At 43.1% G+C, this 12,809-nt stretch overlaps 2 protein-coding genes across 2 annotated transcripts in view; both read right to left on the reverse strand.

Annotated features, from left to right (window-relative positions):
* Positions 1-317: 317 nt before the first annotated feature.
* On the reverse strand, positions 318-9,737 carry Bcl2l10 (BCL2 like 10). The gene is made up of 3 exons (XM_046461598.2): positions 9,592-9,737; positions 2,941-4,292; positions 318-1,213 (listed from the first exon to the last, which is right to left on the reverse strand). The coding sequence occupies exons 2-3, from the start codon at positions 3,367-3,369 to the stop codon at positions 1,079-1,081; spliced, it is 564 nt and encodes a 187-aa protein (XP_046317554.1). The 5' UTR covers positions 3,370-4,292; positions 9,592-9,737; the 3' UTR covers positions 318-1,078.
* Positions 9,738-9,874: 137 nt separating this feature from the next.
* Positions 9,875-12,809, reverse strand: part of Gnb5 (G protein subunit beta 5) — a 40,566-nt gene continuing 37,631 nt past the window's right edge. Inside the window, exon 11 of the mRNA XM_046461597.2 lies at positions 9,875-12,217. Coding sequence (XP_046317553.1) covers positions 12,206-12,217 — 12 coding nt within the window. The 3' untranslated portion in view covers positions 9,875-12,205. The remainder of the gene's footprint in view (positions 12,218-12,809) is intronic.

Raw genomic sequence — 12,809 nt, forward strand, 5'->3', positions numbered from 1 at the left:
ATCTGTGAAAGGGTATGCACATATACACAAGAAATCCATGCAACCTTGCTTCTAATAGCCTGAGGTAGGAGAAACACCCTAAGGCACCTAGCAATGGAGGGATAGTTAAAGCAGCTAATCCTGCCATAGGGGAGAATACTGCATAACAGATCTGCATGGCAGAGCTTCATGCTCTGAAGTACAAGAGCTCATAAGACTAAGTCAAAAGAGCATGTCCACTTTTATATAATGCAAGTATAACAGTGGCCAGGAAGGCCTAGAGGGACATGGCACAGCTGATCACCTTGTAAGTGATGGGTTGATTGCAGAATGGAAGGTGGAACAGAGGAAAATGATTTTTATGAGCTTGTGTGGTGATTAAATGATTTAAAATAAAGCATTGTTACATATTATATATTTAAGGAGGCAATGAAAAATGGTCATCGAGTTCCTCATAAAAACAAAGGAGTATTGAATCACAGGGAAAACCAACTAAGTTTCTTTAAAAATATACATTTATTAAAACTTTGAAGTTACTTAAAATTTTGTTCAAGTCAGAGGAAAAAAAACAATATTAGCTCTATAAACCTAGATGTCCCAGGAAGTAGATATCAAAGGATTTAGGTTTCAAAGAATTCAATTTCAAAGAATTCCTTATAAAAGGATTAATATCACATTCCTTGTTGCATGGGACTTAGGTTTCTCTGAGGATCATTTTGCCCTGAAACCACAGCCATGGTGAGTTACCAGCAGAAATGGTGGATGGAGAGGAGAGGTTTCTATTCATTCATCCAAATGCAGCCAAGAGCACATTTCTCAGTTAATGGAATGCAGTTTCTTCTGCAGTTCTTTGGAGCAAAGAGCCTTTAGACTCCCTACTTCCCCCACTCAGAAAAGAGCCTCTGTGGCTTAGTCCTCACACCTGAGTATATGCTGAAACATTGGCTGAATCATCACCGCAGGACATCATCACCGCAGGACTCCCTGTAACATGGGGGTAAAAATGTCTCTGGGCGGAAGTTTTCCTGAGTTCTTGTCTTCTTATCTAAAATTGTCACTTAGCTGGTCATGGTTAACAGATAAAAATGGGTTAAAAATGTTAGGAAGTACGATAAAATCGTTTGCAGAAATAGATGAAGATAGTTGCTAAAAGGCACGACATAAAAATCTGGACCAGAAGATTTCTCCAAAATGTTAGTGGCAAGGGTGTCCTAAAGAAGTCACAAAAGCCATCCTACAAGGGACAGAGAGAAGAGAAGAATTAGGTTTCACAATGCTCAAAACCTGAGCTCAAATACACAGGAGAGGCTGGGTGTGCAGCCCAGTAGTAAAGTGCAAGCATAGCAATGCACAGGCACTGCATTCAATCCCTAGCATAAAACCAAAACCAAGCAAACAGAAATATTAAAAAACCCAATATGCAGGAGGTTCTAGATTAAACAGTAAAATAACTCTTGTATTAAAAAAGAAAGGGGATTCTGACAATAGGCAACTTGTAACTAGGAACCCATCAGAATTTGTAAGAAGTCCAACATAGTGCACAGAAGCAACCATTTAACTTTGTCACCTAGAGCGGGAACACTCTAAATGGAAGAAGGGAGACTGCCATGAGTAATCATGCTCTTTTCTGAACAAAGAACCTATGCTATTAGGGAACTGCTAAATCACTAGATTAAAAAACTATCACCTGAGATAATAAGGCAAGAGGCTCCATTTAGGAAGGGAATTAAACTCCAGGTTGTGGCATTTTACTTCTAGCCAGAAAATAAAGGTAAATCCTGTTTACCCAGTAGGATAATTTCCCACTTCTTGATGTTAAGAGATTATTCCTTAGTCACTATTGATTAGCAAAAAACAAAAACAAACAAAAATAAAAACCAACACCCGCCTAATTTCCTCTTTAGGTGCAGAGAGCCTCAGGGGTTTTCAGAAACTCAGATAAGGGAGTTCTCTTGCCTTCACTAAGGCCAACATCAGGAATAATGCAGAAGTCAATGCTCACACTTCAAGTGACTTCCTCCCCAAAGGTACCCCATCTGTTACCAGAGGAAGGCTACATGGAAATTGACAGACTAATTTTTTTTTAAATTACCAGTTTCTATAGTTTAACTGTATTTATCCTGTAATTTGGGTCACTCCAGTCCTGATTTAAGACTGGTGAGAAGGGGATGAAAGAAACAAGGGGTCTAGCTCAGAATCCAAGAGTCATACTGTGGGCTTAAGTGGTCAGCTTTTCTTGGTTCCAGGAGCTGAAAATTAAGAATCTCCAGTGTAGTGGCACACGCCTGTAATCCCAGCAGCTGGGGAGGCTGAGGCAGGAGGATCTCAAATTCAAATCTAGTCTCAGAAATTTAGTTAGGCCCCAAGCAATTCAATGAGACACTATCTCTAAATAAAATATAAAAAAGGGCTGGGGATGTGGCTCAGTGGTTAAACACCCCTGTGTTCAGTCCCCAGTACCAAAAATCATCATCATCATCATCATCTCCAACCGAAAGTCAGGGGCCTGGAAGGTCCCATCAGCAGGATTCAGGGGATTAGAAATGAAGGACACCGTGTTGGGATCCCCACTGGTGACCACACACCCTGCCGGATCTTTCTCCAAAAGTCATTTAACAAGCAGCAGGAGCCCAGCCCTGGCCTGGGCTGCATTATTGTTGACTTTACTAGTTGGGAATCCCTACATGAGTGAACCCTGCAGACCTAACAGAGTTTCCTAAAAGCTAGTTAAGGGGGAAGGTCAAAGCTTGCAGACCCAAGTCATGCTCAATTAATTGGAGCCGTCTAGCAAGCTCAATTTCTGTCAATCTGACTGCCAAGAGAAGAAACCCCGGACATTCACCATCCTTTCCCGTGCTGCTGAACCCAGACTTTTCACTTTCAGAGAACTCTCCCCCCCACCGGGGCTGATGGGTCGGGGTCCCCCTCAGTGCTAGCAGACCTGTGCTGCGCGGTGCTCACCCAGCCGCCTTGAGCCTCCAGCCAGGCGCGGTGCCGCCCCACGAGCTGAGCACAGAGCAAGTCCACGAGACGCTGACAGTCCAGGGCAGCTTGGTCCCGGGTGTGCGGCCCGTGGGTGTCCTGCGGCTTTCTCTCCAGCAGCGTCCCTGCGAAGGTCACAAGCATCACCACACGGCCCCAGTTGAGGGCCTGGTTGTCGGAAAGAACAGCCTCTGCCATCTGTGCCATCAGCTCGACACGGTTACCTGGGTGCCCGCGGTAGAGGGAGAAGAAGGGCTCGTATTGCTGTTGTAACCGGGCGGCCGCGGAGCGCAGCAGGGCGGCCTCGGGAGTGGACGGGGGCGGCTCGGGGGTGCCCGGCTCCCGGGCACAGTACTCCAGGTAGTCGGTCAGCAGCTCGGCGGTGCGCTCCTGCAGCAGGTCTGCCATCCTCTGGCCTCCGCACGGGGCCTCGACCCCCGCCTTTTCTCTAGAGCCCACTGCGTCTGCCCCAGCTGGCGCCAGGTTCCTGTTTTTTCTAAGGTCGGGAGAGAAGCCTTTGATGGGAATCCCACTTGCACCTGTGACATTCCATAAGCGAGTCCCAGAGGTTTGCGGGAGTTCGCGTGTGTCTGTAGAAATCAGGAGCAGTGCGAGACTGGGATTATTGCTTAGTTCTGGGCCTGGGGATTAAGAACCAGAGCTGACAGTCCAGAAAGCTGGGCATGGCTCTTGCCTTTCCTTTAAGGCCACACACAGCCCGCACTGACTGCTCTCCAGCAGCCATTAACCAGCATCTCTAGATTGGAAGAATGCATTCAGGTGTGTGTTGATTTCTTTGGTTGGGTGTGGCAAAACGGGCAGGAAACAGGGCTAATTCTCCGGGAGGCTGCTACAGTGCTGTATTCATTTGCAGACGTTAAGAGCCTGTGGGGTGCTAGGCCTTTCCCTCTTAGCACTGGAGATGTGATGAAGAACAAGACATATGGTTCCTGACCTCAAGGACCTTAACTTCTAGAAATGGGTGGACACAAAGGAATGGACCATTTCTTTAATTATAATTATCACTATAATAGGAGAAGTTGAAGTATTCAGTTATTAGGAGGCAGCTCCTCCTTGCACCACCATTCCTATATTGCTTAGAGTTCTCATTTCTTTTACTGACCAATCCCTCATTATTCCAATCTCCTGATACAGTAAAAAATCTTCTATTAAACTTTTTCAGTTCATATTACTCTATGGTTTCTTTCTCCTGATTGGACTCAGACTGATATAGAATTGGTACTAGCAGTGACATTTCTCCAGTTCAGTGGTCTGGAACATGTTTTAATACCCCTTCCAGAGTGAAAGACAAATTGCTACATCTGCATCACCTACAAGAAAAAATAAAGAGGGGTTGAGGTTGTGGCTCAGTGGTAGAGTGCTTGCCTAGCATGGGCAAGGCCCTAGTTTCAATCCTTAGCACCACATAGAAATTTATTTAAGTAAAATAAAGTAAAATTAAGTAAAATAAAGGTATTGTGTACAACTACAACTAAAAAATAAGAAAAAAATAGTGAAAGAAAGAAAAAAGAGACACAGCATTTATTAGTTATCTTAGTGCATTCAAATAACTATAACAGAATACCATAGACTAGATATCTTATGAAGAAGGGAAATTTGTTACTTAAAATTCTATTGGCTGAAAAGTCCAATGTCAAGATGCTGACAGATTCTGTGTCTGACAAGAGCTCACTTTCCTGGATCATGGCAGTTTTCTTACTGTGCCCTTACATTGCAGAAAGGGTAAATGAACTCTATGGGGCTTCTTTTATAGGGGCAGTAGTCCTATTTATAAGGGTTCCATCCCTTGATCTAATCATTTTCTAAAGTCCCCCATCTTTAATACCATCATGTTGGGGTTTAGAATTTCAGCATGAATTTTGGAGGGATACAAGCATTCTGTCTGTAGCAGTAGGCCATTTAGGTTTCACAGGCAACATATACCACATTTGAGTGTTCTACTTCAACCCAGTCTACAGGCTGGTGAATTGGGGACTGCAGTAAAAGAAAGCTGTGCAGAACATGCAGGCTGCCATGAGGCTACTCCACCTCTTGGGTCTTATGATCCAGCAGATCTAATGGTACTTGCTGTGTCAAAATATGCTGTATGCAACCTCTGGTAAGCACTATTAGGCAATGGTTGGAGATCACTAGAATTTTAGCAAATTCTATTACTTCTTCTGAAGATGACTTTTCTCCTTTTGTGAAGTAGGCTGTGGCTTTCTACTGAGCCTTGGTAAAGGCTATAGGCCTAACCATAAAGAGACTACACAGCTTGAGTCCCATCTGAACTCAATGTTGTCTAGACTACTGAGTCATAAAGTGCCGCAGTCCGGCTGCAGCAAAAAACTGGGGGGGGGGGTGTGACAAACAACTTGTGTACATTGATACAGCAGGAGTGGGAGCTGTTTATTGTAGGACAGGAGGGGTATATATACATTCCACACAGCTTATCTTAATTAACATAAACTAGATACAGCAGTCAACCAATAAGGAATCTCCACACTTAAGGGCTCGCTGGCGTTACTTCACAAACCACTCCCTCTGGCAAAATGCCAGGTGCCATCTTGACTTGTTTACAGAACTTAACAATAAAGCTGGATGTATAGAGCAGCAATCTGTCATCAAATGGGAATGGCATATGAGAGACTGAACTCAGGCAGGTTGAGAAGGAACAAGTATATAAGCAGGTTGCCCAGACTCCTTCAACCCCAAGGTGCTTTGCCTTGTGTATGGTCTCTTGGGGTGTTGTTTAGGGCCAGCTGATCGAGGAAAACTCAAGCCTGGATTACAGATGGTTCCATATGATAAGCTATTTCCATATGAAAGTGGATAGTGCCAGGCATGGTGGCACAGACCTGTAATCCCAGAGACTTGGGGGGCTGAGACTGGGGGGCTATGAGTTCAAGGATAGCCTCAGCAAATTAGCAAGGCCCTAGGCAACTTATTGAGACCCTGTCTCAAAATAAAAAAATAAAATGAGCTGGGGACTTAGCTCAGTGGTAAAGCACTCCTGGGTTCAATTCCCAGTACAATTAAAAAAAAAAAACTGAATAGCTATGGCATTCACTCACACTTAGGGGTGACTGTGAAGGACACTGGCAAAGGAAAATTTACTCAGTGGGCAAAAATAAGAGTAGTATGTTTGGTTGTCTACTTTACCTGGGGTGAGAGATGCTTAGAGTACAGATCTACACTGATTCATAAGCATTCCTGATAGTTTTCCTAGATTGTCAGAGCCTTTAAAAAAAAAACAAAAACAGGAGTGAAAGACCAATGATAAGGAAATACTGGGAAGATGATTATGGCAGGAGGCCTCTGAATGGGCATAGACTGTGAAGGTATTTGTGTGCTGTGCGAATGCCTGCCAAAGGATATCCACTGCAGAGACTCAATCAGGTGGACAAAATTAAGCACTCTGTGAAATGTCAGTCACTCTCTACCTAGCTGTTTGCTCAGTGAGCAGGAAGGTCATGGCATCAGGGACAGAGGGTATGTACAGATTCAAAAACATGGAATTTCCACTATAGAACTTGAGCTGGCTAATGCTACTGTTAAGTGCCTGATCTACCAATGGGAAAGATTCCCATCAGAGTGAGCCAAATGAGATATGTTGTAAGAGAATATAAATCTATACTCATCAAATTCCTATCTGAACTGGTTTTGATATCTTGTTCCCTCATTAGTTATTGAGTTAAATAAAAGTTTTGATATTTATTTTTTTATAAAAATATCATATATGCAAGAGAGTCATGATTCTACTATTCTGAACAATATATTTTAACAATAAGCACAACTTTTCTTAGATTTAGAGTAGCTTGAGAGTGAGTGGGAAATATCTGGTCCTGCCATTGGTAACTCTTTTATCAGTAGAACTAAACAATAAATAAATAAATTATCCCCCACACAGAATTTCCTATTCACACATAGTGCCAAGAGGCAGTTTGTAGTCAGACATGATTAAAATCCTGGCTCTGCAGCTTTGAAGCTGTGCAATCATGGGCAAGCTATTCAGCACTCCTGACCTTGATTTCCCATCTCAAAAATGAAGATAAGGAAATGTCTGCGTCCCGGGACTGTGGCCAGGAGTACATGAGTTGGTGTATGCAGAGTGCTTAGCACAGTGCCTGGCATGCTGTAAAAGCTTGGTTTTGCAGAGAAGTTTTTGATATTCATATGAATTAACCAGGGCTCCAACCCAGGCTCATTTGTTTTACTCAAACACGACATACAACTGTCTTATCTATGTGATTTCTGTTTTTTTTTTTTTTTGAAATTTTGCAAAAAGCTTGTAGCTGCCTTTTATTTTTCTGCATTTTTAAATAAAAGCTTTACTGAGATATAATTTATATACCATAAGACTCACACCTTTAAAGTATATAACTCAGTGATTTTAGTGTATTTAGAGTTGTGCAATCTCACCTCCATCTAATTTCAATACCCCAAAAGAAATCTATTCAGCAGTCAAACTCCACCTCCAGCCCTAAGTAACCACAAATCTACTTTCGGTCTCTGTGGATTTGCTTATTTGGACATTTCGTATAAATGGAATCATATAATCTATGACTCTTTGTGTCTTTCACTTGGCACAAAGTGTTCAGGGTTCATCCATGAGGTAGCATGAGTCAGCACTTCACTCCTTTTTATTGCTGAATATCCATTCAGCTGTTGTTCAGCATTTGGGCTATTTCCACTTTTGGCTATTATAATGCTGCTATGAACATATGTGTTTGGGTTTTGTGAGGACAAACTTTTCATTTTTTTTTATTTTATTTTATTTTTTTTTAGTTACAGATGGATGCAATACCTTTATTTAATTTATTTATTTCTATGTGGTGATGAGGATCGAACCCAGTGCCTCACACATGCTAGGCAAGTGCTCTACCACTGAGCCACAACCCCATCCCTAAACTTTTCATTTCTTATGAGCAGAGACCTAAGGGCAGGAGGCTGCCTGTTACTGTGGAAAACACATAGGCTGGAAACAGTGACCTCAACTTTCATGGTTTCTTGTTTATGACAAAGTCAGGCATCCACAGTGGTGTGTTGGTTAGCTAACCTCAGGTTCAGAGACAAGCACTTCCTGTTGTCAGTTTTCACATAAGTGAGATACCATTCTTACATTCAGTTATTTGTATTTATTTATGTGGGTTAAATTAACCATAGCACCATTTCTGATCCTGTCACCTCACTGGAGGCTCTGCATCCTTTATGTAATACAAAATATAAAATAACTTCATATCTTTCACCAGAATTAGCCTGAGTTAGCCCACAGGGGGCCATAGTCCCTGTGGCTGTTAGCAGTTCTGAAAGCTGGCCTGGCTCCAGACAAGTCCTGTCTAGAAATGAGAAGTCAGGGGTCTGCTCTGAAGAGTGACCCAATTCTCACTCACAGACAGGATCTGGAGACAAGAAGATCCCCCAGGGGGCTTCCTCATCATAATCCTGGCCCCCTTTGTGCCTACCCAGTGCAGCCAGAGGAGCCATATTTCACCCTGCTGTTGACTGGGAAGGTTCTCAGCAGGCAAGTTTAGGAAATGAAGATCTACAGTAAATCCCTGTTCAGTCAGTTCTCCAGGCCTGGGAGAAACAACATGGCCTCAACCCCTGCCTCTGTTAATCTTCCAACCTATCATTGCTCTCCCAGGATTCTAGAGGTCCTCCTTAGAAAAGGTTTTAAGCAGGTCACAGGCTCCAGTTTCTCTTGGGCCCTTCTGACTGCCTCTCTGGGACCCTCTGTGACTTCCCATGCTGCCCAGGGCTGCCCCAAGCCTCCTCTGAAGGCCTTTCCTAGAGGCTAGCTCTCCTTATTTATCCTGGTTTCTTCTTTTCGAAGCTCTTCTAAGGCCTTAATGACCCCCAGGGAGTTCTCACTCAGAGGTGCCTGAAAAGGGCCCACTAGCTTCTTTTCTTTCTTTTTTTTAAAAAATATTTATTTTTTAGTTGTAGTTGGACACAATACTTTGATTTTATTTATTTTTTATGTGGTGCTGAGGATCGAACCCAGGACCTTGCCTGTGCTAGGCTATCACTCTACCGCTGAGCCACAACCCCAGCCCCTAGCTTAAAAGTATGAACCAGAGCCCCTGAAGGGGTGAGAGGGAGGAAGCCAGGAAGGGGATGAAGAGAGGAGAGAAAAGATGGTGAGGGGAAGAGAGGAGGAAGAGAAAAGAGGTAGGGATAAGAATAAGAAGGAAGGAGAAAGAGGGAGAATGAGTAAGAGGAGTGAGAAGGGAGAGGGAAGAAATAGGAAGGGGACTGGGAAATGACAGAGAGGGGGCCAAAGTTTTGAGTAGGCACTTCACCTACTTTACTACTGTCCCATTTCATAGATGAGGAAACTGAGGTTGAAAGATATTTAGAATTATCATGTATCCTGCATAAGTGATAGAGCTGGGAACCCAAGGTCCTCATTCTTTGTCACCATACCGCCCCTCCTAACTTATGGAGGAACCTAGTGTCAGTGGGGCCAACTTCTAGCTAGCTGGAATTACATAAGCCCAGACACACAGGCCTTTCCAAGGCCTAGAACCTTGTGCTGCCTTTAAACCACCAATCACCGAGAGGAGGGTGTGGAAAGGGTTGGAGGGGAGAAGAGAAGTGGACATGGAGTGTCTGCTTCTGGCTCACCCCAGAACAGGGAAGGTCACTGGGACCCCAGGTTCTCACAGGCCGACTGCTTTCTCTCTAAAGCAGCTGATATGATTTTGTTCCACAAATATGTCCCACAAACACTGTTGACTCTACACATCCTTTCTGCCTAAAGTTTCTCTCTGGCTGGGGAGGAGGTTCCCTGAGGCTCCTTTCTTGCCTGGGACACATCCTTTTGGCCCCTTCACCACAAATGGTTCAGCAGGTTGTCCTCAGGTCTGCTACAAAAAAAGAAAAATTGATTCAAAAACTACACTCAGTATTATTTTCAATATGCAAAATACAATTTATTACATGGAGTTTACCCTTGAGTCTCCACATGGCATAGTATATTCCAAATAAAGAATTTCACCAATAAATACTAAACAGCACCCACTGTGAGAACATGGACTTTGGGGAGAGGTGGCTTCCTGCCCAAGGCATTCTGTGGAATACTTTCATCTGGCCTTGAAGTTGCTCTCTTGGTTGGAAAATCTTGGGCTACTTTGCAGGTGGACTGATGATGCTTCCACCCCCAAACATGGACACTTGAACTTGCTTCCCTGAGTGCAGTGGGCTTTCCTTTGCCCTGTGTTTCTTCACTTCTGGAAGCTAGCAGGTCCAGGTCAGAGTAGAGACACAGGTGTGTGGAGAGGGAAGGGGGTGACAGCTCGAGGTCAGTGAATCCCAGGCAAATTCTGGGATGTTCAGGAGCAGAGCTCATCCCTTAGGGTTGACCCTGTCAGCCGTTGGACGATTCTAAAACATGGCTCCTCTGAACCATGCTCCCTCTAACCCTGAGCTCTCAGGAGGCAGGAAGAGGCCATTAATCTTTTCCTCTCTACCCTGGCCCTGGTGTCTTATAAAACCCTTGGTAAATATTTGCTCTGCAAATGATTAAATACAAGTATTGTGTTTATTTAAAGTGAGTTTATAGAACAGCTGGTCTGCTTGATTTTGACTGGTGGGCCCATCATGATGCTTGAATAGTTTTGAGGGTGGGCTTGGCACTCCCACCTCCCCAGTGCTTATGGGAGTCCAGGCCTTTCCCATGGCTGTTCCAGCTCCAGCTGTGCAAGGGCCTCTTGGAGAAGCAGGCCCTGGGGCTGGGCCGACAAAGCCAAAACTACCACTAGGAAAAGGGCTGGGCAGAGCAGAGAGGGGACTGGACAACTCAGGGGATGTATACAAATAGCCTCAGCACAGCAAGCACCTGGCCGGTCAGACCCCAGGCCACCCACAGGGCAAGCCTCACCTAGGAAGGATTTGGGTCTCTGAGGTGACCTTTCAGTCCCCTAAGTAATGTATCTTTTTGTATCCACCTCTCCCCCCCTTTTTTGACAGGGGTCTGGCTATCTTGCCCAGTCTGATCTTGAGCTCTTGGACTCAAGCAATCTTCCTACCTCGGTTCCTGAGCAGCTGAGACCATGGATGTGTGCCACCGTGCCTGGGCACATGTGAACTTTTTGAATGAGCAGCTTACTAAAACAAATAGATCTCTACACCTTAAAATTAAAACAAAGAAAGGGAAAGAAAGAATAAAAGGAATCTCATAACAAAAAGTACTTGGCATCTTCTAGAAGGAACTGCTGAATTTCAAATAAAGACAAAATGTTCTTTTGATATTTTTCTCTAAATATATGATGAATAAATACATTATTATTCAAGATCTATCCATCAATCTGTGTATGCAATTACAATTGCAGTGCAATATATATGAATATAATTTATATGGAAAAGATCCACTTTGATCCAAGTGTTTCCACTAATGCTACTAATAGGTTTTTAAATAAGTTTACTGTCCTATGTTCCCACACAGGAAGGTTTTGCTTGCTCTCAGAAGCATTGTGTTACAGACAGCATTCAGCTCTTCCCTCAAATGAGGAAAAATGCCCTAATACATTTATTTAGGCATATACAACATCAGCAATGTAATTCATGAATCAAACATCCTGTCTGTTTTATGCATATTCCTGCTTCATTTATAACAGTGTACACAGACAAAAATGTTTTATCTCAAAAAAGATGACAGGAGACTGAAAAAAGATAATTTTATAATAAAAACACATTTTTAAAAAGTGGTTTTGTCCAATAACATTTGGAATTGGAATTTTGTTCTGTCACAGGCCAATTAACACATTCCTCCTTAGACAGTCCATAAAACCAGCACTTCTAGAGCAAGGTTCCAAAAGTCACAGTGTACGCTAAGAAAAAGCAGATTTTAAAGTGTTCTGAAAATGAATTTGATTCAAGGAAGTAGTATGAAATATTCAATTGCTGAATTCTATGGGCAACAGAATGAGTTGAATTATTTAGAATAAACTTGAAGTTATTTAGAATAACCTTAAAAATGGATAAACTTTATAAATAGGTCAAAATGAAAAATACTGTTCTTCAAAGTATTCTTGTAGTGCTGAAGGCTCATGAGAATGTATTTCCAGGGGTGGTGGTTTTAGCAGTGATGCTGAAGATGCTTAGTGAGTTTGAGCTATGCAGCTGATCTCTTAAGCTAAACTGCAAGAAACCCTAAGCTCTTCTAGAAGGTCTGTCTATTTACAGGTGAAGATTTCACATTCCATCCTCAGGTACGTATGTGTGAACTGTGAGATGATGATTATGCCCAGACCTGTGAAGACAGATAATTTTTAATTCCTTAGTAGTTAACAACTTGTCTGACTTGAACTTAAGGAGATAAAATCAGTCTATCCACTTGTATGCACACGGCACACGCATGAACTCACTCCATCCAAACTAGGGTACTCACGTGCCTTAGGAGGAAAACATTTCATTCCCAGCCACCTGAAGGTGCTTCTGGGGATCTGACTCCCCTGTCTCTTAGTTAATCATCCATAGGCATCTGTGGCCTCTTACTAGAGACTGGTAGCTCTTTCAGATTGAGATCTGAACCATCTGTACCCCAACAGTTCACCGTGTTCGTCAATAAGACACTTAGATGAACTCACAGAAAACTTTTTGTTTTAGGAATTTTGTAAAAATTCTTTATGTCTATTTATCCTAAAACTAGACATTCCATTTGCCCACTTTAGAAATAATGTCCAAGTCTCAGGACAACTCAGAGCATCAAATGACTGTTTACTCTACCAGTCTTTGAAATCCTTCCCTCACCCAGGTTCCAGCAATCTTAAAACTATCATGCCACAGACATGCCCAATCCTAACCAACTGCCTCTGTCCTAAGACCTGCCTTAAGCCAGACCC

This window comes from Marmota monax, unplaced genomic scaffold, assembly GCF_021218885.2.
Source record: "Marmota monax isolate L192 unplaced genomic scaffold, Marmota_monax_Labrador192_F-V1.1 WCK01_AAM20220418_F8-fsc00001, whole genome shotgun sequence".
Lineage (NCBI taxonomy): Eukaryota > Metazoa > Chordata > Mammalia > Rodentia > Sciuridae > Marmota > Marmota monax.

What these genes read in the sequence shown, in the direction of transcription:
- Bcl2l10 (XM_046461598.2), bottom strand. Translation starts at nt 3,369, where the DNA reads ATGGCAGACCTGCTGCAGGAGCGCACCGCCGAGCTGCTGACCGACTAC. An exon ending in TGGAGGCTCAAGGCGGCTGG is followed by an intron (nt 1,214 to 2,940) that starts GTGAGCACCGCG and finishes TGTCCCTTGTAG; the next exon opens with GATGGCTTTTGTGACTTCTT.